This window comes from Macrotis lagotis, chromosome 1 (assembly GCF_037893015.1).
Source record: "Macrotis lagotis isolate mMagLag1 chromosome 1, bilby.v1.9.chrom.fasta, whole genome shotgun sequence".
NCBI lineage: Eukaryota > Metazoa > Chordata > Mammalia > Peramelemorphia > Peramelidae > Macrotis > Macrotis lagotis.
In genome coordinates, this window is record NC_133658.1 from 914,738,372 (window position 1) to 914,761,714 (window position 23,343).

At 41.2% G+C, this 23,343-nt stretch overlaps 1 protein-coding gene across 3 annotated transcripts; it reads left to right on the forward strand.

Moving 5' to 3' along the window:
• The first annotated feature begins 2,068 nt into the window (after positions 1-2,068).
• On the forward strand, positions 2,069-23,053 carry LOC141509833 (uncharacterized). Of its 3 annotated transcripts, XM_074219651.1 has the most exons (5): positions 2,069-2,212; positions 4,101-4,318; positions 14,084-14,210; positions 15,109-15,204; positions 19,277-23,051. In XM_074219651.1, the coding sequence occupies exons 2-5, from the start codon at positions 4,160-4,162 to the stop codon at positions 20,680-20,682; spliced, it is 1,788 nt and encodes a 595-aa protein (XP_074075752.1). In that variant the 5' UTR covers positions 2,069-2,212; positions 4,101-4,159; the 3' UTR covers positions 20,683-23,051. The 3 variants fall into 3 exon arrangements, with proteins under 3 accessions (XP_074075752.1, XP_074075753.1, XP_074075754.1); XM_074219652.1 differs by lacking the exon at positions 15,109-15,204 and having other exon boundaries at positions 19,277-23,052; XM_074219653.1 differs by lacking the exons at positions 2,069-2,212; positions 4,101-4,318 and adding an exon at positions 18,331-18,410 and having other exon boundaries at positions 14,125-14,210; positions 19,277-23,053.
• The last annotated feature ends 290 nt before the right edge of the window (positions 23,054-23,343 follow it).

Here is a 23,343-nt window from a genome sequence, read left to right on the forward strand (position 1 = left end):
CAATTTGGGGCTATCTGCAATGGAGAGAATACCATTGTATCCAGAGAAAGAACTGTGTAGTTTCAGCAAAGACTAAGGTCTATTGCCTTTAATTTAGAAAAAAACTGATATCTTATTGTCTGATCTTATTATCTCTTATACTTTATATTCCTTTCCTTAAGGATATGATTTCTCTCCCATTACATTCAATGTGGATCAATGTATACCATGGAAACAATGTAAAGACTGGCAAATTGCCTTCTGTGGGGGGGGGGAGAGAAGTAATATTGAGGGAAAAATTGTAAAACTCAAAATAAATAAAATCTTTAATTAAAAAACCTCAAAACCCAAACAAGCTTACTAATATGGAGAAGTGGTCTTTATGGCCACCTTTCTACCAACTTTCTGCCTCATATTCAACTGTCCATCTCCCATGAAGAATCTCGGGACTTATGATTGAGAGGGCTCTTAACTAGCCCAGGCAAGTCCAAATTTCTTCATAACCTACTGCTAGCAGTCCACTCGTTTCCTCTATAGATCTGGGAATGCTATCAAATATACACTTCTCTTCCCCCAACTTCCCTGTTATTGTCCAAGGTACCACCAGCATTCCAATCTCCCAGGTCAGAAACCTAGGTGTCATCCTCTCACCCCCACCCATATCCTAGCCATTGCCAAGCTCTGTGCATTTCCCTCTCATTTTGACTTTCCCACCATCCCCATCTCCTTTTCTTTTCTAAAACTGCTATTATGTGGTGCAAGCCCTCATCACTCCATGCTGTTGACTGGTCTCCCTACCTCAAGTTTTTCTTCACTCCAGTCCCTCCTCTTTACAACCAAAATAATCATAAAGTTCATGTATGATCATGTCATTTTCACATTGAATAAACTCAAATAGCTCCCTATGAATTCTGGACTAAATATATTAAAAGAAACCTTTGACTTTTAAAGCCCCTTATAATCCTGTCTTCCACTCTGCATTCCAATGACATTCTAGGCTCTTCCCTAGGCCTGGAGCTCTCTCCTTCTCCAGCTCCTGTCTGCTAACCCTCACCCTCCAACCCCCAGCTAATGGTCCTGTCTTCTGCTGCTGTTTGTCTTCTGTTCTCTAAGACCACTTGGCATTAGGAAAGTGATGCCATGACAAGCCAGTGAATTGGATTTGAGGGAGGGGGCCTGTGTTCAGTCCCCAGCCTCACTTTCTCCTCCAGTGGCTGGATATGCATCAGGGAGACTGGAGATGACCTTGAATGGGAGGCAATAAGGGTTAAGTGACTTGCCCAAGGTCACACAGCTAAGTAAAAGTCAAGTGTCTGAGGCTGGATTGAACTCTGGTCCTCCTGACTCCAAGGCCAGTGATGGCTGTGCCATCTCGCTGCCCACTAAAAAGCTTTCTCAAGACCCCTTCATGCTTGGGTCTTGCTTCGGTGGATTTTCCCCATTTGATCTTGCGCATTTAGACTGCAGCCTCCCTGAGGGCAGGGGCAGGTTTTGCCTTTCTATCTCCAGCATCTGCTGATGGCCTTGGCATGAAATGGTTTGGGAGTTTCTGATTGGCTCCCTTCGCTGGCTTCTGGCCATTCCCGAAATGGGTGAGAGCAAACCCGTTCTCCTAGAGAAAATTCTGCTCTCGGGAGCCCCGAGGGAGCTCTCCAAGGTCGCAGCTGGGTCTGGGGAGGGAGCCCCTGCCCCGGCCGGCTCCCGGGCACAAACCTGGGCTAGCCCGGGGCGCGGGGCGCGGGGCGCGGGGTGCGGGTCCCGGGGCGCGGGGTCCGGGGCGCGGGTTCCGGGGCGCGGGTTCCGGGGCGCGGGGCGCGGGGCGCGGGGCGCGGGGCCCGGGGCGCGGCTTCCGGCGGCCCGGGCGCCCCGGGGCCCTTCTGCTCGGCGGCCCGGGATGGCAGGCCGGCCCCAAGCAAGATGGAGCTGCTGAAGGTCAGAGGGAGGGACGCTCCGTGGCGGGCCCAATCCCGAGGCCTCAGGGGCGGGGCGGCGGGGCCGGGGAGGGCCCAGAGCCCGAGCCCGGAGAGCCGCGGCCCGCGGAGGCCCCCTCCTCCTCCTCCCCGCCCCTTCCCACGCGGCCCCGCGGGGCCGAGCTCGGCCTGGCCCCCTCCTCCAGGAAGCCTCCGGGCCTTCTGGGCCCCCGGGCCTGGCCCCGGGCCCCCGCGGCCGCCTCAGGCCCCGCCCCGCCTCGGCCGCCCTTTCCTGCTGCCTCCGCCTCCCCTCGGACCTCCCGGTGAGTGTGTTGGCCGCTGCCCCGGGCCCCGGGCGCCGGCGCCCCTCCGCCCCGCGCCCGCCCGGGCACCCGACCTCCTGCCCCCCCATTCTAGTCTTCTGCCCAACCCCCCCATTTTGGTCCCGCCTCCGCAGCCTCCTCCCCTCCATCCCGCCCTCTGCCCCCCCATTCCTCCGGGCGCCCCGCCTCCAGGCTCCTCCCCTCCTTGCTTCTCTTGTGCCCCCCATCCCCAAGGCGCCCCGCCTCCAGGCTCCTCCCCTGCGTCCCGCCCTCTGCCCCCCTTATTCCCCCAGGTACCCTTCTTTCGGACTCCTCTTTATCCCTCTCTTGCCCCCCATTCCTCCAGCCACCCCGCTGCCAGCCTCTACCTCCCCCCACCCCCCGGATCCCCCCTTCCGTCCCCAGGCGCCGTCCTTCCCCCACCCTAGGACTCTTGCCTTCCGAGGGCCACATTCCACATCCCCCCTCTTCTACAGTCCCTCTCCCTCCCGACTCCCCCTCCGCCCCTCCCGTACCTGCTGCCCCCAGCCCTCACCTCAGCCACCCCAAGTCCAGCTACACTCAGATGTCCTCCTTGCAGCCCTCCATCCACGCCCCCGCCCCAGCCTGGTTGGATTCTGATTGCCTCTCCCACCCCGGGGCCTCCCTGCAGCCTAAGGACCTGTTTGTAGCTTGGGGTCCTGCCCGCAGCCCTTCAGGACACTGGGGTTTGCCTGCCTATCTCCCTCCAAGGCCTCCCCGTGTCTTTGCCCTGTTCCTGGGCTATGGCAGTGTCCTACCTGTTCAGTTCAGTTGTTGTGCCTCCTTATGACTCAGAGTCCTAATGCCCGTGAAGCTTTCTTGGCAAAGATGCTGGAGGCCTTTGCCATTTCCTTCTCCAGGGAATTAATGCTTGCCTGGATCTCAAATTTGAACTCAGGTCCTCCTGACTCGTCTATCTACTGAGTCATCTATCTGCCTAGAACTATTCTCTATTTAGCTTCCTGCCTCATTTTTTTTATAGTCCTCACTCTCCTGTACTCAGGGGCTCTCTTCTTCACCTTGGATCCTCTCCTAATCCTGGGCTCCCTGCCCCAAACTCAATAGACTGAGCTTTCCAAAATCTTGTCTGCCAGCCCAGTTTTTACCCTGGTTATTCCAAGACTGCCAGTGCCAGGGTTCTCTCCATGACCAACCTTCCCTAGTATTCCTCCTTCCCTCCTTCTTGGATCAAAAAATGAAATGTTTAGACCAAAAGTTCTTAGTCTGGGGAGAATAAGAAACTCTGTTGATAACTATTTAAGTATGACTTTTCCCCTTTGTAATCCTTTATTTTATTTTATGCATTTAGGAATATAATTCTTAAAAGGGGTCCACAGGGGCAGCTAGGTGGCATAGTGGATAAAGCACCGGCCTTGGAGTCAGGAGTACCTGGGTTCAAATCCGGTCTCAGACACTTAATAATTACCTAGCTGCGTGGCCTTGGGCAAGCCACTTAACCCCATTTGCCTTGCAAAAAAAAAAAAACCTAAAAAAAAAGGGGGTCCACAGTTCATAGACCTCACCAGATTTTCTTAGAAGTTCATTTTGCAAAAGATTCAGAGTTCTTGGCTTGTGATGTTCTAGGTGCTGGGGTTGGGGGTTGGGGGTGGGAAAAAGCATAGAGAAAAAATGAGATTGAGTAGGGAGAGGGTGCGGACAGAAAGATCTGATTCTGTATTCAGTGATCTTCTGGCTTCTTTTATCCCATCTGGGACACCAAAGTCCTTCCTGCTTCTTGGGGCTCCTTAGGAAAAAATTGAGGGAGAGGACCAAGAAAGGAGGTCAAAATTGTTTCCTGTTCAGAGCTTTTTTGCTTCCAAACCTGACTCTTATTTCTACTCTCTTTTGGCTCGATTCTTTCCCCCAGGACAAGACCTGGGGCTCTTCTCCTCTTTGGGACCTCCCACTCTGTAGGTGTTTGAGGAGATGGCCAACCTCCAGTCTGGGAGAGGAAAGGCAAGAGTCTTTGCCTTCATGGATCCTTTTTCATCCTTGGTTCAACCTACAGAGGATTCAGGCCTGGCCCTTGAGGGGAATATGGAGCCAGAGGGAATGACCCCTGGAGCCCAGCGAACTCCCTCCCTGGTAAGTGCAGTTGTTTAAAGATTTGAGAAACAGCGGCAAATATGAACAGTATCATAGAAAGAGAACTCCAACGGGACAAGATTCAACTATTTTTTATGGATGATGTCTTTTTAAATAAATCCAATACAATAGTAACTAATAACTCATACAGTAGTCACTAGTAAGTGACCTGGACAGATCACTTAACCTCAGCCTCAGTTTCTTCATTGGTAGAACAGGGATAGGGGTGGCTAGGTGGTGTGGTGTATGGAGCACCCACCCTGGAGTCCAGAGCACCTGAGTTCAAATTTGACCTCAGACACTTAATAATTACCTAGTTGTGTGGCCTTGGGCAAGCCACTTAACCCCATTTGCCTTGCAAAAACCTTAAAAAAAAAAGAATAAGGATAATGTTAACATCTGCCTCCCTGGGTTATTGTGAAGACAGAAGGGAAAGGAAGCATTTATGAGTGACCTATTATATACCAGACTCTGTGCTAATTACTTTACAAATATTATCTCATTCAAGATTGTAAAACATAATATTGGTTCTGTAATCCAAAGAGCTGCTAAGAATATTTGGGTCTTTTCCCCCTCTACTTTGAGCTTTTCTGGTGAACAAACTTATGAGCACCTATCAGGGATGACTGAGTTTCCAAATCACAGTATCTCAGTGGTGATGGGGACCTCAGTAGTAAGTTCTGTAGCCCAGGCCTAAATTAAAATGTCCTCTGCCACATACCCTACTTATCCTTCAGATATCCAGGGATGGGAGCCCTCTCCTTCCTGAGGAAATCCATTCTATTTTCATCAAGTTTTTTCTTCATTGGAGCCTAAATTTTTGTCTTTACAACTCCTCTCTAAGTTCCTGGTTCTATGACTCTACCAAGGAGGACAAGTCCAAGCTCTCCTCTCTGTGACTGTGCTTGAGATACTCAAATTCAGCTATCATTCATGTTCCACAGAAATCTTTTTGTCAAATAAAAACTGCAAACTTCCTTCTAGCAATTCTCAATGACCCAATCTCATGGCCTTTTGCTATCTTCCTAACCCTCCTGGGGATGCTCTGTCCCTCCCCACTGGCCTAAAAAGATAGAACCAAGAACAAGACTTCAAAAGGGCCACTTCAGACCTTGGCAACAAACAGAGGGTCTCATCATGAGGCATAAGAAGGCATTAGCTTTTGGATGACCATACCACACTGTTGCCCTATATTGAGCTTACAGACCATTCAGACTGCCAGATCTATATCAGTTAAACTATTAGCAAATTATGCTTCTTCTTTTGTTTTTGTTCTTTTGGTTTTTTTTTTTTTTAGATTTTTGCAAGGCAAATGGGGTTAAGTAGCTTGCCCAAGGCCATAATTATTAAGTGTCTGAGACTGGATTTGAACCCAGGTACTCCTGACTCCAAGGCCAGTGCTTTATCCACCTAGCCGCCCCATAAATTATACTTCTTTCTTTCTTTCTTTCTTTATTTTTGCAAGGCAATGGCATTGAGTGACTTGCCCAAGGTCACACAGCTAGGTAATTATTATATGTTTGAGACTTTGATTTCAGGTCCTCCTGACTCCAGGGCCAGTGCTTTATCCACTGCACCATCTAGCTGCCCCCGGTTATACTTCTATCTTGTCCTTGTGAATGAATATTTTTTTTTAACTCAAGTATTCCGTTCTATTTTCATCCTCTTAAATTTGACTTCAATCAATAAACATTCAGTCCACACCCATTGTGTGTCAGGCAATGGGTATACAAATTTAACAGTAAAACTGTGTCTGACCCCAAGGGACTACATGTGTTTACATGGAAACACATAGGGAATTTATCTCCTGTCCCTTCCCCAAGGCAAACAGTGATTGGGGAGGTGGGAGGTGATGCTAAAGACTTGGGGAAAATCCTGTCAAAGTAGAAGGGGGAGAAAGTCAGAGCATTTCAGCCATGGGGACAGCCTGTGCAAAGGACAGGGAGAGAGGGGACAGGATGACATTTGATAAGGATGCTGGTGACACTAGCACTTAGAAGAGGGAATCACATATAATTAGCTTGAAAAGCTAAAATAGCACAGGACAAGAAGAGGATAAGAATAGACCAGAACCTGGAATGGATAGGGCAGAGCTTGCTTTTATATGGGCATCACCCTAGAGTCAGGGATTTCAGGTAAAAGCTCAGGGCAGCAAATTTTCTAGTCCTTCTTTCCTCAAGTTGCCAACAGCTCCTTCTCAGCTGTGGCCCTGAGTTTTTACTTAAGCAATTAAAGACACCAGACCTTGCTAGATTGTCCTTAAGTCAACAAATAGCCTCAAGAACATTCTAGGTTTTAGCATTTTTAATACTCTATGTATAGGACAATTCCACGTTCTTATTTTCAACTTCTGTTCCTTCCCTTGCTTCCATCTTTTTTTTTTTTTTTTTGTTATTCAGTTGGGTCTGACACTTCATGACTCCATATGGAGTTTTCTTAGCAAAGATACTGGGGTGGTTTGCCATTTTCTTTTCCAGCTAATGTTACAGATGAAGAAACTGAGGAAGCTAGGGAGAAATGACTTGCCCTGGGTCACATAGTTAATAGGTGTCTGAGGCCAGATTTGCACTTATGACTCCAGGCCTGGTGCTCTTTGCACTGTGTCACCTTAACTGCCCTTTGAGGAGAGAAGGGGCTAGACAATTTACTGCCCTTTTGCTTTATCTGGTATCTCCTATGTCTCTGGGGTATAGTCCACCTAGAAGCAAGTTCCTGCAAATTCTCAGGAACTCTTTAAAATATTGGAACTAGAATCTTCTGAATGTTACAGAGGAGAAAAAGATAGAAAAACATGAAATTATAGAAGCAACAGATGCCTGAATCATAATAGACATTATAACTTTAAAAATTAAATTAAAATGCTGGCAAATAAATTAATTTTCTTAGACCTGACCAAGAATTTTTCCAAAGTCAATCAAGACAATGATAAAGTAAATGGTTAATTTGGTGCTAAAAATTGTAGAATCTCTCTGTGTCACAAATTGTACTAGGGTAAATGAACAACTATGACACAATTCCTACTTGGTATAAGATTACATTCTAACAAGAGAGTCTACAAGACACTTAAAATATATAGTTTATGAAATCCAGACGTATACAAAGTCTCTATCCATATCCATGTACATCTAATTATAAACAAAGTGGTTAAATATAAGATATTCTTGTTTGTCCTGTGCTCTCAAAGAAGACCCTGATACCAGGAAGGTGATACCGTGACACAAGTGATTTGGATTTGAGTGAGGAGAGGTTGTGCTAAGTCACCCGTCTCACTTTGTCCTCTGGAACCATCTGGGTCCAGTGGCCAGATATGGAGGAAGATTGGAGTTGGCCATGAATGTGAGGCAGTCAGAATGAAATGACCTGCCCAAGGTCACACAGCTAGTAAATTCCTGATGTCAGATCTGAACAGGTCCTCCTGCTTTCAGGTCAGTACAATGGAGGGAAAATAGGTCTGGTTGGAGGTGGTGAGGATCAGGGATAGCTTCAGGCCAAAGTCTGAGCTGCCTTCTGAAGGAAGACGGGAACTTTCTGAGTTGAATTCAAGGAGGTACATGGCAGGCACAGAGGCTGATGGGAACAAGGGCCTTGATATGGGGAATTCTGTGAGGAATAAAGAGGTTAAGTGTGCTCTCTTAAAGAGTGAAAGTTAGGAGTAATGTCTAATGAGACTGGGCCCAGATTGGGAAGGTCTTTAACAGCTAAATAAAGGAGTTTCCTTTAAAACAAAGTAAAGATTCTTTTAAGTAAAGGGCAGCTAGGTGATACAATGGATGGAATACCAGGTCTGAAGTTAGGAAAACTCAAATTCCTGGGTTCAAATTGCCTCAGTTTCCTCATCTATAAAGTGAGCTGAAAAAGGAAATGGAAAACCACTCCAGTCTTTACCAAGAAAATCTCAAATCAGAATCACAAAGAATTGGATATGACTGAAAAATGACTGAACAACAACACAGGAGTTTTCATTTTGTCCTAGAGGCAATAGGAAGTCACTAGAGATGTTTGCATATTCTAATCTCATGGTCAGTTCCATTTTTAATGAAATCACTTTGGTATCTGTGTGTTGAAAAACTTGAATGGGGATGAACAGTTAAGAAGCTGTAATCCAGGTGGGAGATTCATAGAGCTGAACTAAGGTGAAAAAAGAGAGCGGCTTGGGAGCAAGAGATGTTAGGAGGGTAGAAATACCAAAATTTAGGATGTTTTGATTGGATATATGAGTCCTAGAAATTAAGGAGTCCAGGACAATGTTGAGATTATGAACTTAAAATACAGGAAGTATGGCAATTTTTTTTTTTTGCAAGGCAAATGGGGTTAAGTGGCTTGCTCAAAGCTAGGTAATTATTAAGTGTCTGAGGTCAGATTTGAACTAGGTCCTCCTGACTCCAGGGTCAGTGCTCTATCCACTGCGCCACCTAGCAGCCCTAGGTATGGCAATTCTTGAAAGAAACAGCTCTGTTTGAATCTCTGGCCTCATCTATTTTATTGATCCACTTTACTTTTTTTAAACCAATACCAAGTGATTTTAATGACTACTGATCCATCATATAGTTTGAGGCAAGCAGTTCTATTCCCTTTTCATTCCTGCCTTTTTTCTCCAAATGAAGTTTACAGTTATTTTTATTTAGCTCTGTAAGCATGTATTTGAAAGTTTGGTACAGTATTAGCTCTATTAGTCATTTTTGTTATATTGGCTCAGCCTAACCACTAGTACTTAATACTTCTCCAGCAATTTAAGTTGATCTTCAAATATTTAACCATCTTGTACTTTGGAAATCACTTTGTGACATTTTGTAATTGTGCATCAAACCAAAAGTCAACAGCGTCTTATGTGATAGATTGAAAATAGACACACATGATCTGAATATTAAAGATTAGACCATATACTTTTCACAGCTAGGGATAGAAGATAAATTAGAAACTAGAAAAATGAGAGACAATGACAAAAGATCTTTTACAAAAACTAAATATCTCAGATGAGAAGGAGGCTGAAATCTTTATATGGAACTTCTCAGATGAAAATTGGATTCCAAGAGATATTGAAAACTAATAGCAATGTTGAAGGGCAAAAGCCATATTTCAATATATTTTTGATTGAAGCATATGAACAAATTTTTTTTAAATTTTTTTATTTTTTCCCCAAGCTACATGCAAAAACAAGTTGTTTCAACATTTACTTCCCAAACCTTGAGTTCCAAATTCTCTCTCTTCCTCCCACTCTACTGTTCCTCATTGTAGGTTATGATTGTGTAGTCATGAAAATCTTTAATACAATAGTCATTTATAAAAGTAAATATAACCCCCTCTCCCCACAAAAAGAGAAATCATAAGAAAAATAGAGTGGAAAAAAAAGCGGGCTTCAATCTATATTCAGACACTGTCCTCTGCCTGGAATGGATAGCATTCTTTATCATAAATCCTTCGAGTTCTCTTGGGTCATTCACAGCTGATCATTCTGCAATCCTGTTGTTACTTCATATAAGGTACATTTCCCATTGCATCTGCTTGTGTAAGTAAGCATCCAGTTCATCATTTCCTACAATAGAATAGCATTTCATCTCAATCACATACCACAGTTTGTCCAGCCATTCCTAGTTGCTGAGCATTCCCTCAATCTCCAGCTCCCACCAGGAGAGAACTGCTATAAATTTCCCTATATATATAGATTCTTCTCTTTCCATATTTCATCTCTTCTGGAATATAGCCCTAGCAGTGGCACTGCTAGGTTGAAGGGTAGGCATGGTTTTATAGTCCTTTGGGCATAGTTCCAAATTGCTATACAGAATTGCTGAATCATCTCACAACTCCTCCAACAGTGCATCGACGTCTCAATTTCCCTACATCCCTTCCAACATTTTTTATTTTCTCCTTCTGTCCTATTAGTCACTCCAAATGGTATAAGGTAGTACCTCAGAATTGTTCTAACCCACATTTCTTCCATCAGTAGTGAAGTAGGACTTTTAAAATATATATTTACATAGATAGCATTTATAATCTCATCTGAAAACTGTTCATATCTCTTGATCATTTACCACTTGGAGATTTTTTTTTTATAAATTTGACTCAGTTCTCTATGTTTGAGAAATGAGGTCTTTATCAGAGAAACTTGTCTCAACATTTTATTCCCATAGTGGCCATTGCTAGCTATATTTTCTTCCACTCTGTTCTCCCATCCCCATTTATTCTATTATCTGTCTCCTTTCACCTCCTTGAAAGTGCATTGTATCTGTCTGCCCCTCCAACAATACTTATATCACCTATACTGCTCCCCCCCACATCTTTCTCCTATCCCTTTCCTCTCCTATTTTCCTCTAGGGTAACATAGCTTTCTATACTCAATTGAGTGTGTATGTTACTCCTCCTCTGAACCAATTCCAATGAGAATAAGATTCACTCACTCCCCCCCCCCCAACCTTTCACCTCTTTCACTCCACTACAAAAGTTTTATCTTGCCTCTTTGATGTAAAATAAGTTACCCTATTCTACCTCTCCTTTCCCTTTTCTCTAGTACATTCCTTCCCCCCCATTAAATCTATCTTTTTAATATATTATACCTTCAAATTCAACTCCCTCCTGTGCCTTGTCTATATATACTCCTTCTAAGTGCCCTAATAATTGAGAACATTCATAGGAGTTATCAGTTTCTCTTTCCATGAATTTAAGCAGTTTAGCATCATTAAGTCCCTTATGATTTGCCTTTCCTGTTTACCTTTTTTATGCTTCACTTAAATCTTGATTTGAAGATCAAATTTTCTGTTCATCTCTGGTCATTTCATCAAGAAAGTTTAAAAGTACCCTGTTTCATTGAATTTTGCTCTTTTTCTCTGAAAGGGAAAGGCCAAGTAATTGATTCTTGGTTATAATCCAAACTCTTTTGCCTTATGGAATATCATAATTCCAAGCCCTATAATCCCTTAATGTACAAGCTGCTAAATCTTGTATTATCCTGACTGTAGCTCTACCATATTTAAATTTTTATTTCTGATTCTTGAAATATTTTCTTCTTGACTTGGGAGTTCTGAAATTTGGCTATAATATTCCTGGAAGTTTTCATTTTGGGATTTCTTTCAGGAGGTGATCAGTAGAGTCTTTTAATTTCTATTTTACTCTCTGCTTCTAGGATATCAAGACGTTTTTCCTGGATAATTTCTTTTTTTTTTTTAGGGTTTTGTTTTTTTTTTTTGCAAGGCAAATGGGGTTAAGTGGCTTGCCCAAAGCCACACAGCTAGGTAATTATTAAGTGCCTGAGACTGGATTTGAACCCAGGTACTCCTGACTCCAAGGCCGGTGCTTTATCCACCACACCACCTAGCTGACCCTGCTGACTTGATTTTCATGATTTTCCTGCATTGCTTTCCAATTTCTCCTCTTTTCTCTTCTCAATTTTTCCTCTACCTCCCTTACTTGATTTTCAAAATCTTTTTGAGCTCTTCCATAGTCTGAGACCAATTTATATTTTTCTCGGAGGCTTTGGATGCAGAAGCTTTGAATTTGTTATCATCTTCTAAGTGTGTATTTTGATCCTCCATAGGACCAAAGTATTGTCAATAGTCTGATTTTTTTCCTATTGTTTGCTTATTTCCCCAACTTATTCCTTTATTTGAACTCTTTGTTAAGGTGGAGCTCTGCTTCCAGATGGATTTTTTTTTTATATTTTTCAAGGCAGTGAGGTTAAGTGGCTTGCCCAAGGCCACATGGCTAGGTAATTATTAAGTGTCTGAGGTCGTATTTGAACCCAGGTACTCCTGACTCCAAGGCTGGTGCTCTATTCACTGCACCACCTAGCTGCCCCTGTCCTAAACTTTTAAGGATTTTTGTAGCTGTTTTCAGGGAGCTCTCCCAGGAACTTGCAATTTCTCCGTTCTTCTAAGATCTTTTGAATGTCTTTGATTACTCTCCTGGTCTGTGCTCAGGGCTGTGGGATGAAAGTACTCCTGGAACCATGAAGAAGCTCCCTACTCTGTTGCTGGTCATGAGCTCTGTGTGCTTTTGCTCCTTTTCCTGGCACTGGGGTCCCAGACAGTGACCTGGATCTGAATATAGGACAAGTAACAGCATCCTGCCTCAAGGAGAACAGAGACTCTTGTAATCTCCCCTGATCCCCTTACCATCTGTGGGCTAAGCACTCTGAAAACAACTGCCCAGTGGCTCCCCACAATCCTGCTTCTGGTCCCTGGGGCCCAGGGCTGCGCTGAAGCCTGCACTGGACTCTGCTTTGCTCTAACTCTGGTGTAGCAAAGTTTTCCTGCTGACCTGCCCAATTGTCCTTGGCAATCCCTGGATTGAGAGGTCTGGAAATTGCCACCATTGCCATGGACTCAGGTGCCCTGTGATCAGTTCCTGGATGGCTGGAGCTGGTTCACTCTGGTGCAACCTGGGCTATGCTGGGGATCCTTTCTAACCCCAATGTAACAGACCCTGCAGATCTTCCAAGTTGTCTTAACCTGGAAAATTGTTCCACTCAGTCTTTTTCTGTGTTCTGTCATTTTAGAATTTGGTTAGAGTCATTATTTAGAGGTATTTGAGTGGTTTGGGGAAGAGTTTGCGAGAGTTCCTGCCGTTACTCCACCATCTTGGTTCCACCTTCCCCACCAAAAGGAGAATTGCCAACAGTTAACAACCATTTGAAAGAATGTTCTGAATTAATATTAGGATGAGAAATACAAGAACCAAAAATGGAACTAGTCAGCATTGGAGGCATTTGGAAAGACAAGTACAGGAATTAATTATTGGTAGGGTTGTGACTGTGTATAGCCATTCCATTAAAGCATTGTGGAATTATGCAAATAAAGTGGCTAAAATGCTCAACTCTGAGCCAGAGCTTCCATTGCTAGACATATATCTGAAGGGGGTCAGGTTCAAAAAGCAAGGCTCATACATAACCAACTGTTTTAGTTGGAAATTTAGTGGTAGCAAGTAGCAGAAATAAAGCAGATGCTTGTTGACTAGGGAATGACTAAGGAAATTATAGGGCATGAATATAATGGAATGTCATTATGCTATAAGAAACAGTGAATATGATATATATATGGAGAAGCATGGAAGAACTTGTGTAACTGATGCAAAGCGAAGTAAGCAAATTCAAGAAAACATCATACATAACAACTGCAGTGGAAAGAATAACCACTCTCAAACAATTAAAATTATATCTCTTAAAAAAACTTTTTAAAAAAAAGATGACTTTCTGGAAGGTGGGATAGGTAGTGACACTGGGGGAAATCAAGGCAATATAAAACAAAAGATACCTATAAAATTCATTTTTTTAAAAAAAAAGAATTCTTTTTAAATTTCTCCTATAGAGAAGAGTCAGATCTCTTTCTTTTGAAGCAAAATATGTTGCTTTTTTTTTGTTTGTTCTCTCTTCATTAACCACAAGAAATAGATTTTTTGCAGAATGTTTTTCTTCCCAGATTCTCACAAACTGTTCATAGAATTTGTTTTACAAAGTTTCATTATAAAGTACCACTTAGTGAAATTTTGATTAGGAAGGAGGTCCATATCATCTTTTCCCATCTCCTCTGCAGATCCTTACAAAACCTTGAAAAATCACAAATAAATGAAATTTTTGCAGCTGTCTTCCAAATGCTGGCACAAACTGCTCTTCTCAACATTCCATTTAACTCTTAAAAGAATGGTTTCAGCTGTTGACTTTGGACAGGTCTACTGCCTTCTTTGAACCTTGGTTTCTTCCTCTGTAAATTTGAGTTTTGAACTAAATGATCTCTAAAGTCATTTCAGATCTAATTCCTATGGCCTTTGTTATTTTAGAAATCTGTGACATTCAAAGATGTGGCTGTGGACTTCAGCCAGGAGGAGTGGTGCCTTCTTGACCCTTCTCAGAAGGAACTGTACAAGGATGTCATGCTGGAGATCTCCCAAACCCTACTCTCCTTGGGTAAGAACAGTTCATCCTTTGCCCCTACATGTATAGACATTTGGAATCTGGCATGGTAGAGAATACCTTCTCTCTCTCTATACCCTGCTACCTTTTTGCATGGTATATCAAGAATTTATCCAATTTTATAAACCAGAAGATCTTCAGTTCTTTCTATCCAAGAGTCAGGGTCCCCAATGCTCCCCGTTCTTATAGAAAAGTCTTGTTTTGTCTAATAGCCAGGAGTTTGATTTATTGCTTTTCAGATCGTCTTATAATGTTTCTAGGTAGTTTCAGGTCAGAGATGAAATCAGAATTGAAGAATCTCAGACTTCGAAGTGATTTGAGATCAAGTCTCTAATTCCCTACATTTCCTCTGCCTCCTTTCTAATTGATGATCAAACAATTTTTGCTTGAAGTCCTCCTATGAAGGGTAGTTCTTTCCTAATTCCTGAGGCAGCCCCCTTCCTTTTTGGAGGCCTCATCTTTAGGATATGCTTTTTAATATGTTTTTAATATTTTGATGTTTTAATATCAAAATTAAAAAACTTTTAATATGTTTTTAATATGTTTGTCATCTTCTGTTCCTTATCCTACCCTCAAGGGGTCTAGTAGAGAAACAGTGACCTAATTCTTTCTAAACACTTCCATTAAATTCCATTTAGGTGGAATTTGCAGAAGTTAGAAATCATGAAAATTTCTTGTGCTTTTTAGAAGGGGCCTGGGCAAAGACCCATTTTTCTGATTTCAAATGGATTTAATGAACTTTTCCCCCTCCTCTCCTGTAGCTCCCATCTGCATACTTAAGGAGTTCTTGACTGCACTCTCCAGCCCTTCCCCAAATGTCCCCTTTCCCTGAAGAGCATTATTACATTCTGAGGTTCTCTGTATTCAGGCTTTCCTTATTTACCATGAGCAGGGCTTCCAGTTCCCAAAGCTGATCTAATCTCTCAGGTGGACCAAGCAGAAACACCATGGATGCTGAAGCAAGTAAATACAAAGATTGTTGGTCTAGGTGAGTTAACAAAACCAGTAATTTCTGGGGCCCTGTCTCAGGAAGTCTTCATCTGGAAATATTGAGTATACTTGGAAATATAGGGCAGGGCACACCCCTCAAATCCCGCAAGATCATTTGAGAAGGACTGAGGCTTTCTACTTTAAACATTTTCATAAACACTTTTCATCAACATGAGTTATTATTTTCCTTGTTTCTTTTGTGAGATCTTTGCATTCTTAGAAAAAAGTTTAGTTCTCTGTAGGACACAAAACTTTCCCTCCCCTTTATGTGGGAGTCTCCTTTGTCCCAGAAGTCATTCTTCTGAGTCATTTCTCTTCACTGGTCATTGAGTCAACAGCATTTCACTTCCTAATAGGTTAAAGCAATTTTTTAAGCCCGGAGAAAGGCACATAATATAGGAAGTGTCCCCTGGTCTTCAGGATTTTTGAGTCACCTTAGCTGTGGAATAAAGTATGCCTTTGTTAAACTTAATTCTTTTAGGCTGAAAATGAAATAACAAAAAGGTTATCAGTGAAATTTTCTTCTCCAGGATCTTACCTAGAAACTATAGGTTAATGAAATCATTAAAGATATCAACCAAAAACTTAATGGGGGGGAATATTTATAGCAATCTCATTTGGGGGTAGCTAGGTGGTGCAGTGGATAAAGCACCGACCTTGGAGTCAGGAGTACCTGGGTTCAAATCCGGTCTCAGACACTTAATAATTACCTAGCTGTGTGGCCTTGGGCAAGCCACTTAATCCCATTGCCTTGCAAAAAAAAAACCCAACAACTAAAAAAAAAGAAATCTCATAGTCATAAAATTCTGGCAGTCAACCAATCAGGTTGCACCTTAGTGCATAAAGGCATCATTGATTACATTATGATTTTCTAACTCATCCATAAGATTTGTCCCATGTCAGAACTGACAAGGATCCAATTAGCAACAGGACTACTGTCTCCTATTCTGACTTGATATTTTATGTTGTTATTAGATTTGATATAGATGTCTAAAACATTGGGATTTTTCCCTTTCCAAAAGTCTTAACTATAAGAATTTAGTCTCTTCAAGAGTTAAGCGGGGGGCAGTTAGGTGGAGCAATGGATGATAGAGTACTGGCCCTGGAGTCAGGAGGACCTGAGTTCAAATCTAACCTCAGACACTTAATCATTGCCTAGCTCTGTGATCTTGGGCAAGACATTCTTAACCCCATTGCCTTAAAATAAAAAATAAAATAAAAAAAGAGCTAAGCAGATTAGTTTCCTGCCTTCTCAGGATGGTCTTTCCTTTAATTGTTTACACAATTGTAGACAAACTTGTAGCTACAATTAGAGATAGCCCAGAAGTAGACAGATAGATATGTCTTCAGATATATAACTGGACAGACACAGACCTTGAAGTGGGCAGCCACAGTCATCCCAATTTGAAGCTGAGAAAGAAATTTTTTATCAAAGATATAGGATTAAAGACAAACTTTAATGCCTTCTATGAATGGGTCATATTAAAGGCAATCTTAGAAAATGCTTCAAAAGCATATAGAAGAGGAGCAGCTAGGTGGCACAGTGGCTAGAGCACCAGCCCTGGAGATAGGATGACCTGTGTTCAAATAGGACCTCAGACACTTAATAATTACCTAGCTGAGTGGCCTTGGGCAATTCACTTAACCCCACTGCTTTGCAAAAACAAACAAACAAACAAGCTTATAAAAGGTCAATAAACAGGGCAACAAATCTGATAAAATGGAATTTCCTTTAAGTACATGTGTTCAACAAATCACTTGCATAGTTACACAGTCTGGGGAGATGTCTCTAGATCATAATTCATGCAAAAAAGCTAGTGGCTTTTTTAGGCTACAGGGATAGAAACGTGGTGTCCCTAATGAGGGATCTGATGAGCCCATTGTCCTAGAATCTGTTGGAATCTCACTGCATTGTCCATTTGTGGGCCCTGCATTTTATGAAGATATTGCTATATTCAGATCAGAAAACTAGCAGATTGGCAGGTTTGGGTGGCTCTCCTTAATGTAGGGCAGATAACCCCCATACTGAGGTAAGAGCATAGCCACTGCAGGATAAATGGTAAAGTATTGAATGAATAAATAAAAGAGCATTTGTTACGCAACCATTCTGTAAAAGACATACTGCTAAGGATTGGAATTACAACTTCAAAAACAAGGTAAACCTTGCTTTCAAGATGCTCATTTTCTATTGAGGAAACAAAATGCAGAGTTTGTTGCTTAAAGTCCAACAGAAAGGTCTCACGGTCCTTATGCAGAAGCAATGCATATACTTCAATGTCATTTATGCTAATAAAATCTTATCCATTTCTGATATGGAACTATATAGCAATACAGAGGATCTTGATGTTGAGATCATTCCTTTGTGTGTCTTTAGTGGTGGATGCTTCTGAGGAAACAGCCCCTTTAAAAGCAGTTTGCAATCTGCATCTCTCCAGCGGTTGTGTCCTAGCTGATTGTTGCAAGGATCACTAGCAATTATTTGAGGAGGATGTCTCAAATAATTTAATAAAGATAGATTAAGACATAAACTCTGAGCAAGATCCATTTATTAACAGTTTAGGGTATATTTGTTAACAAACTCGGTCAGATTGGCCACCTCAGTAAAGTCAGTGACTCTAGTGAGAAAGGGACCCTCTTTATGGATCTCTACCAAAGAAGGTGTATTGGTAGTTGTGGAACATTTCTCTTTGCTGTACATTCAAACGAGGCTATTCACTCCCCTCTTTAACAATTAAGGAATGCTAATTTTTTTTATGGGATTCATCTACATTTTGTAATCTTTGTTATGGAATCAAAACTACCAGACCTGCTGTCTCCTTAGAAGGGATAACATTTCTCTTAATTTCATAAGGACTGGCAAGGAGAGATGACATCTCTTTTGGATATGGTACCATATTAACTTGTGGGGCTTAAAGATAACAAATCAGTGTCCAGGAGCTGAAGGCTTGGTAGATAACAAATTTTAATATCTTTGAACTAACTCAGACAGAAAACTAAATCCTGAGTTTAATGCAAGGGTACAGAATGTCTTTAGGCAGATGTACATGCAATTATAAAATTAATGCAGCATAAAAAGGTTACATTGTAGAATCAACATAGTTGAAATTTTGACTTTTTTTTTCAGAATTGGAGATGCCCATTTTTCAGTTTGGGATAGCATCTTTATAGAAACCAACAATGTGCTGGGGCCTAAAAAGCATCCAAGTAAGAACAGAAAAGCAGAAATATAAAACACCCATGGATTGAAACAAAATAGAAATTATAATTAGTAGTCCTTTTGGAAAAAAAGGATCATATCCAAGTGTTCAGGGCTGTAGAAAGAGCTCTGGACCCACCATTATAGAATTGGACTTTGAGCACCACCCTTATAAGTAATATGGCTTTAGTCCTCTCATTGAGCCCAAAGTATAAAAGTCTAAAGAATACCTGGTTTATCCATGTGATCCAATTGTTGGGAAGATCTAGTGTGAAACCAGAGGAAGCTCTTGGTAAAGAAAATACTTCTACAAATGGGAGCTAAAAGTATTTTGTTATTCTGGAGTCTTCCATTTCCATTTCTTCTTCTTGAGCAACTGAATGAATAAACTCATTCATTAACAACTTACCAACTGCTCAGCATTGTGTTGGAGATCCATTTAGAAAAAAAGTCAGATAGTCCTTACTCTCAAGAAGCTAATACTGTAATTGGAGATAATAACATTTAGAAAAATGTTCAGTTTCAGAGCAATTAGAAAGCCCAAATGCCCTAAATTCAGGTGAATGGCAGTATTCTGGATCTGACTATATTACCAGTAGGTTGGATAGAAGTTTCAGGTAATCTGGAGGGCATCAGGGAAGGGCAGAGGTTTGGGAGACCTTGGGAGGCATTGGCAAAGCAGAAGATATAATTTCATAGTCTTCCACTTCTTGGAAAGTAATAGAATTAGTTACTCTTGTCTTATTCAAATCATGTTGGCAGGCAGGAAGCTATGAGGAGAAAAGAGGTGATTGAAGTGACACTAACTATAAACTAGTTTTTTTCTGCTAGTAGAAATAAGGCAATATATTTTTTCTCTTTTTGCTTCCTCTAGATGAAGAGATCAAGACTAAAACCAAGGAAACTACACAAAAACTGAGCATTTCCTGTGATTTAAAATTAAGGGAAATATGGGATCCCAATCTCAAGTTAGGGAAAAAGCAAGGCACCTGGGAGAGCCATTCAAAACAGCTAAAAATGATCCTCAGAAAGACTCCCAGTGAAAGGAAAGGTGACGAACATAATAAATTGGAGAGACATTCTAATCAGGGCTCAAAGGTTCAGCATGAACACACTGCAAGTAGAAGGAATTCCCGGCACTATTCAGACCTGTTTGAATGTAAGGAAATCACCTCAGGGAATGGATATTTCAAATATAATGAATATGGGGAGTGTTTTAATGGAAAGATAGATCTTATTCAGCATCATGGTGATTTTCAAGACGATCATTCTGAGACATCCTTGAGCTTGAGCCCAGATCTTATTAGTCATCAGAAAAATAATCCTGGAGAAATGCCTTATAAATATATTGAACATGGTACAACTTTCACCCATAACTCATCTCTTAGTCTACATCAAAGAGTTCCTGTGGGAAAGAAATCTTATGAATGTAATCAATGTGGGAAGACCTTTGTTCGGAACACAGATCTTAGTCAACATCAGAAAATTCACAGTGTAGAAAAGGCTTATAAATGCAATGAATGTGGAAAAGCTTTTAGTCAGAGTAGAGACCTTCATAGACATCAGAGGATTCATACTGGAGAAAAGCCCTATAAATGTAATGAATGTGGAAAGGCCTTCAGCTATAGCTCATCCCTAATTGCACATCAGAGAATTCATTCTGGAGAAAAACCTTATGAATGCAGTCAATGTGGAAAGGCTTTCAGAAACCACTCTAACCTTGCTGTACATCAGAGGATTCATACTGGGGAAAAGCCCTATAAGTGCAATGAATGTGGAAAGGCTTTTAGCCAGAGTAGAGACCTTCTTAGACATCAGAACATTCACACTGGAGAGAAACCCTATAAATGTAATGAATGTGAGAAGGCCTTCAGCCAGAGTAGAGACCTTCTTAGACATCAAAATATTCATACCAGAGGGAAGCCTTATAAATGTAATGAATGTGAGAAATCCTTCAGCCAGAGTACATCCCTTCTTACACATCAAAGTATCCATGCAGGGGAGAGGCCCTATAAATGTAATGACTGTGGGAAGGCATTTAGCCGAAGCTCAAATCTTAGGGTACATCAGAGGATTCACACTGGAGAGAAGCCTTATAAATGTGATGAATGCGGGAAGGCTTTTATTCTGAAATCATCCCTTATTTTACACCAGAAGGTTCATACTGGAGAGAAAACTTCTAAATGTACTCAACGAGGAAAGGCTTTCAGACAGAATTTTCACTTTGTTGCCCATCAGAGAATTCATACTGGAGAGAAGCCCTATAAATGTAATGGATGAAGGAAGGACTTCATCGGCAATTCCTACCTTACTGGTTATGAAAGGTGTTCTATTGGAATGAATCTGATGTGGGAAGGAAGGTCTTTAGCTGAAGAACAGACCTTCTAGGAGACTGGAAAATTCATATTGTAGGTAAAGCCATAGAAATGCAATGAATTTTTCTGTGAATGCCTTATGTCGATCATTTCTTATTGCCTAATAATATTTCAGGACATTACATACTTCTCTCATTCTCCAATTATTAGTATCCTCTTTATTTGCAGTTCTTTGCTACCATGAAAAGTGCTGCTGTGAATATATTAATATTTAGTGGACCTTTCCATCTGTCACTGATTTGGGGGGGGGGGCTATAAATCTAGTAGTAGAATTGGCTAACCAAAGGGTGTGGAGAGTTGTGACTTTTCTTGTATAATTCATTTTTACATTAAATAAAAAATGTTTCATGTTTTGTTAGTTTGAACTTTAGAAACATCAGCAAATAGAACACTTCCATACACAACATGGTGGAACTCCATTGCATGTTGCATCTTTTATTTATTTTTTAACTGCATATAATTGTTCGATATGTTGGCTCCAAAGCTGTCCCACTTACCCTTGCTCCCCTTTGAACCTTCATTTTTGTCTGTGTCCTTGTCCCCCTTCCGAAATCACATCATTATGACTTAGTACACTTTGAAAAACATTGAATCAATTTCTTTAAACCTCTATCCTCAATCATCCTGCAAAATTCACCATGAATCACAGTTCTGGGCAAACCTTCTCCTATTCTCTTCAGAGTTTTATTTTCATGGCAAATAACTGGTAATCCTTGCACAGAAATCCATCTTCAGCTTATTGTGATAAAAGATAGAAGATGTGAGTCTGAGTCTAATTTTTTGTATTTTTTTCAGCTTTTTGTAATACTTCTTCAAAAGGGGAGTCCTTTCCCCAGGCATCTATATTCTTGACTTTAGCTGACTCCTGGTTTTACCTGTTTATTCTTGCTTGCCTAGTCTGTTCCCTGAATTAGAAAAGAATTGATGCTTACTTTGCAAAAATTCTCAAACCTCATTCAGTGATGAACACAATATAAATTGGAAGGTTGCTACTAGCAATGAAAAAAATTTGAGTAACTAAGAAATCAGTGAAGGTCCCATAAGAAATGGTGAAAAGTATCTTCTTCCTTCTAGAAGGGATGTGGGGGTCTTATCAAGACAATGTAGTTGACATTATGAATGGGGGTCACATTTTGGGAATTTTTGCTAAAACATTTTGGTCTCATGAAATGGGGAAAGGAACAAGAATTTATAAACCTACTATGTAATAGGCATTACAGAAAGAATATTATCTCATTTGATCCTCACTATAACAATGGGAGATAAGTATTATTATTATCCCTATCTTATACTTGAAGAAACAGAGGCTAAGTGATTTACCATTCAGCCAGTAAGTATCTGAGGTCATATTTGAACTCAGAACTTGCTGACTTCAATCATTTGCCATCTTGTTTAGTTATTTCAATCATGTCTGACTTTCATGACTCCATTTTGAGATTTTCTTGGCAAAGATACTGGAGTGGTTTGTTATTTCTTTCTCCAGCTTATTTGACAGATGGGGAAACTGAGGCAAACAGGATTAAGTGACTTGTTCAGCGTCACATAGGTCATAAGTATCTGAAATGATATTTGGACCCATGAAAATGGGTCTTCTTGATTCTAGGTTGGGCACTCTATGCACTAGCTGCTCCACTAACTGCCTAGAATCCTATTTGCAGAAAGGGAATGGCTCATATAAAGCCAAAATTCAACAGTAAAGCATTTTTAAATGTGAGGAGAGGAAGGGATGATTGTCTGAGCACATCAAGAAAGGCCTTATACAGAAGTTGAAATGAGGTGAATCTGGAAGGGAAGCAGAAATTCTGAGAGATGGCAGAAAAAGGGAGTGTCTGTCTTACTAAGTCCAAATGAATGGAAGTAAAAGAATTGACCAAGCCATAACAACAACAGGTACACATACCCCACCCAAGTTCCTAAAATAGAAGTTTATATTTGATCTTGGGGTAACAGGAAGCCATTGGACTTTACAATGTTATGAATTGTCCACTGAAAAATAAATATGACAGTTGTGGGGAGGATGCTTTGGAATGGAGAGAAACGCCAGAATTAGAAGACTCTCGAAATAATCTAGGTGAGAGGTAATGAAGACCTCAAAAGACTTCATATGGAAAGAGGAGAAAAAGAAAAGCCTGGTACACCATCATCTATTTCAGGTCAAGTCAGACAAAGCATCCTATCTCAGAGGATCTGACACCCCCACTATTATTTCTACTTCCCACTCTTGGAACCTCCCATTACCCTAAAATCCCTTTTTGACCATGGGTTCTAAATATTTAGAATATGTTCAGGTTTTTTTTAGGTTTTCTTTTCTTTTTTTTTTTGCAAAGCAATGGGGTTAAGTGACTTGCCCAAGGCCACACGGCTAGGTAATTATTAAGTGTCTGAGGCTGGATTTGAACTCAGGTACTCCTGACTCCAAGGCCAGTGCTCTATCCACTGCACCACCTAGCTGCCCCGAATATTTTCATTTTTAAAAACATTTTTAAAGTTTTGAGTTCCAAATTCTATTCCTGCCTCCCTCCTTCCCCTCGCCTGTCCCTGTGACAGTAAGCAATCTGATATATAT

Excerpts from the sequence above, each read along its gene's own strand:
- LOC141509833 (XM_074219651.1), top strand. The coding sequence starts at position 4,160 with ATGGCCAACCTCCAGTCTGGGAGAGGAAAGGCAAGAGTCTTTGCCTTC. Across the intron at positions 14,211-15,108 it reads CCAAACCCTACTCTCCTTGG|GGCTTCCAGTTCCCAAAGCT; the intron begins GTAAGAACAGTT and ends TACCATGAGCAG. Across the intron at positions 15,205-19,276 it reads TACAAAGATTGTTGGTCTAG|ATGAAGAGATCAAGACTAAA; the intron begins GTGAGTTAACAA and ends TGCTTCCTCTAG.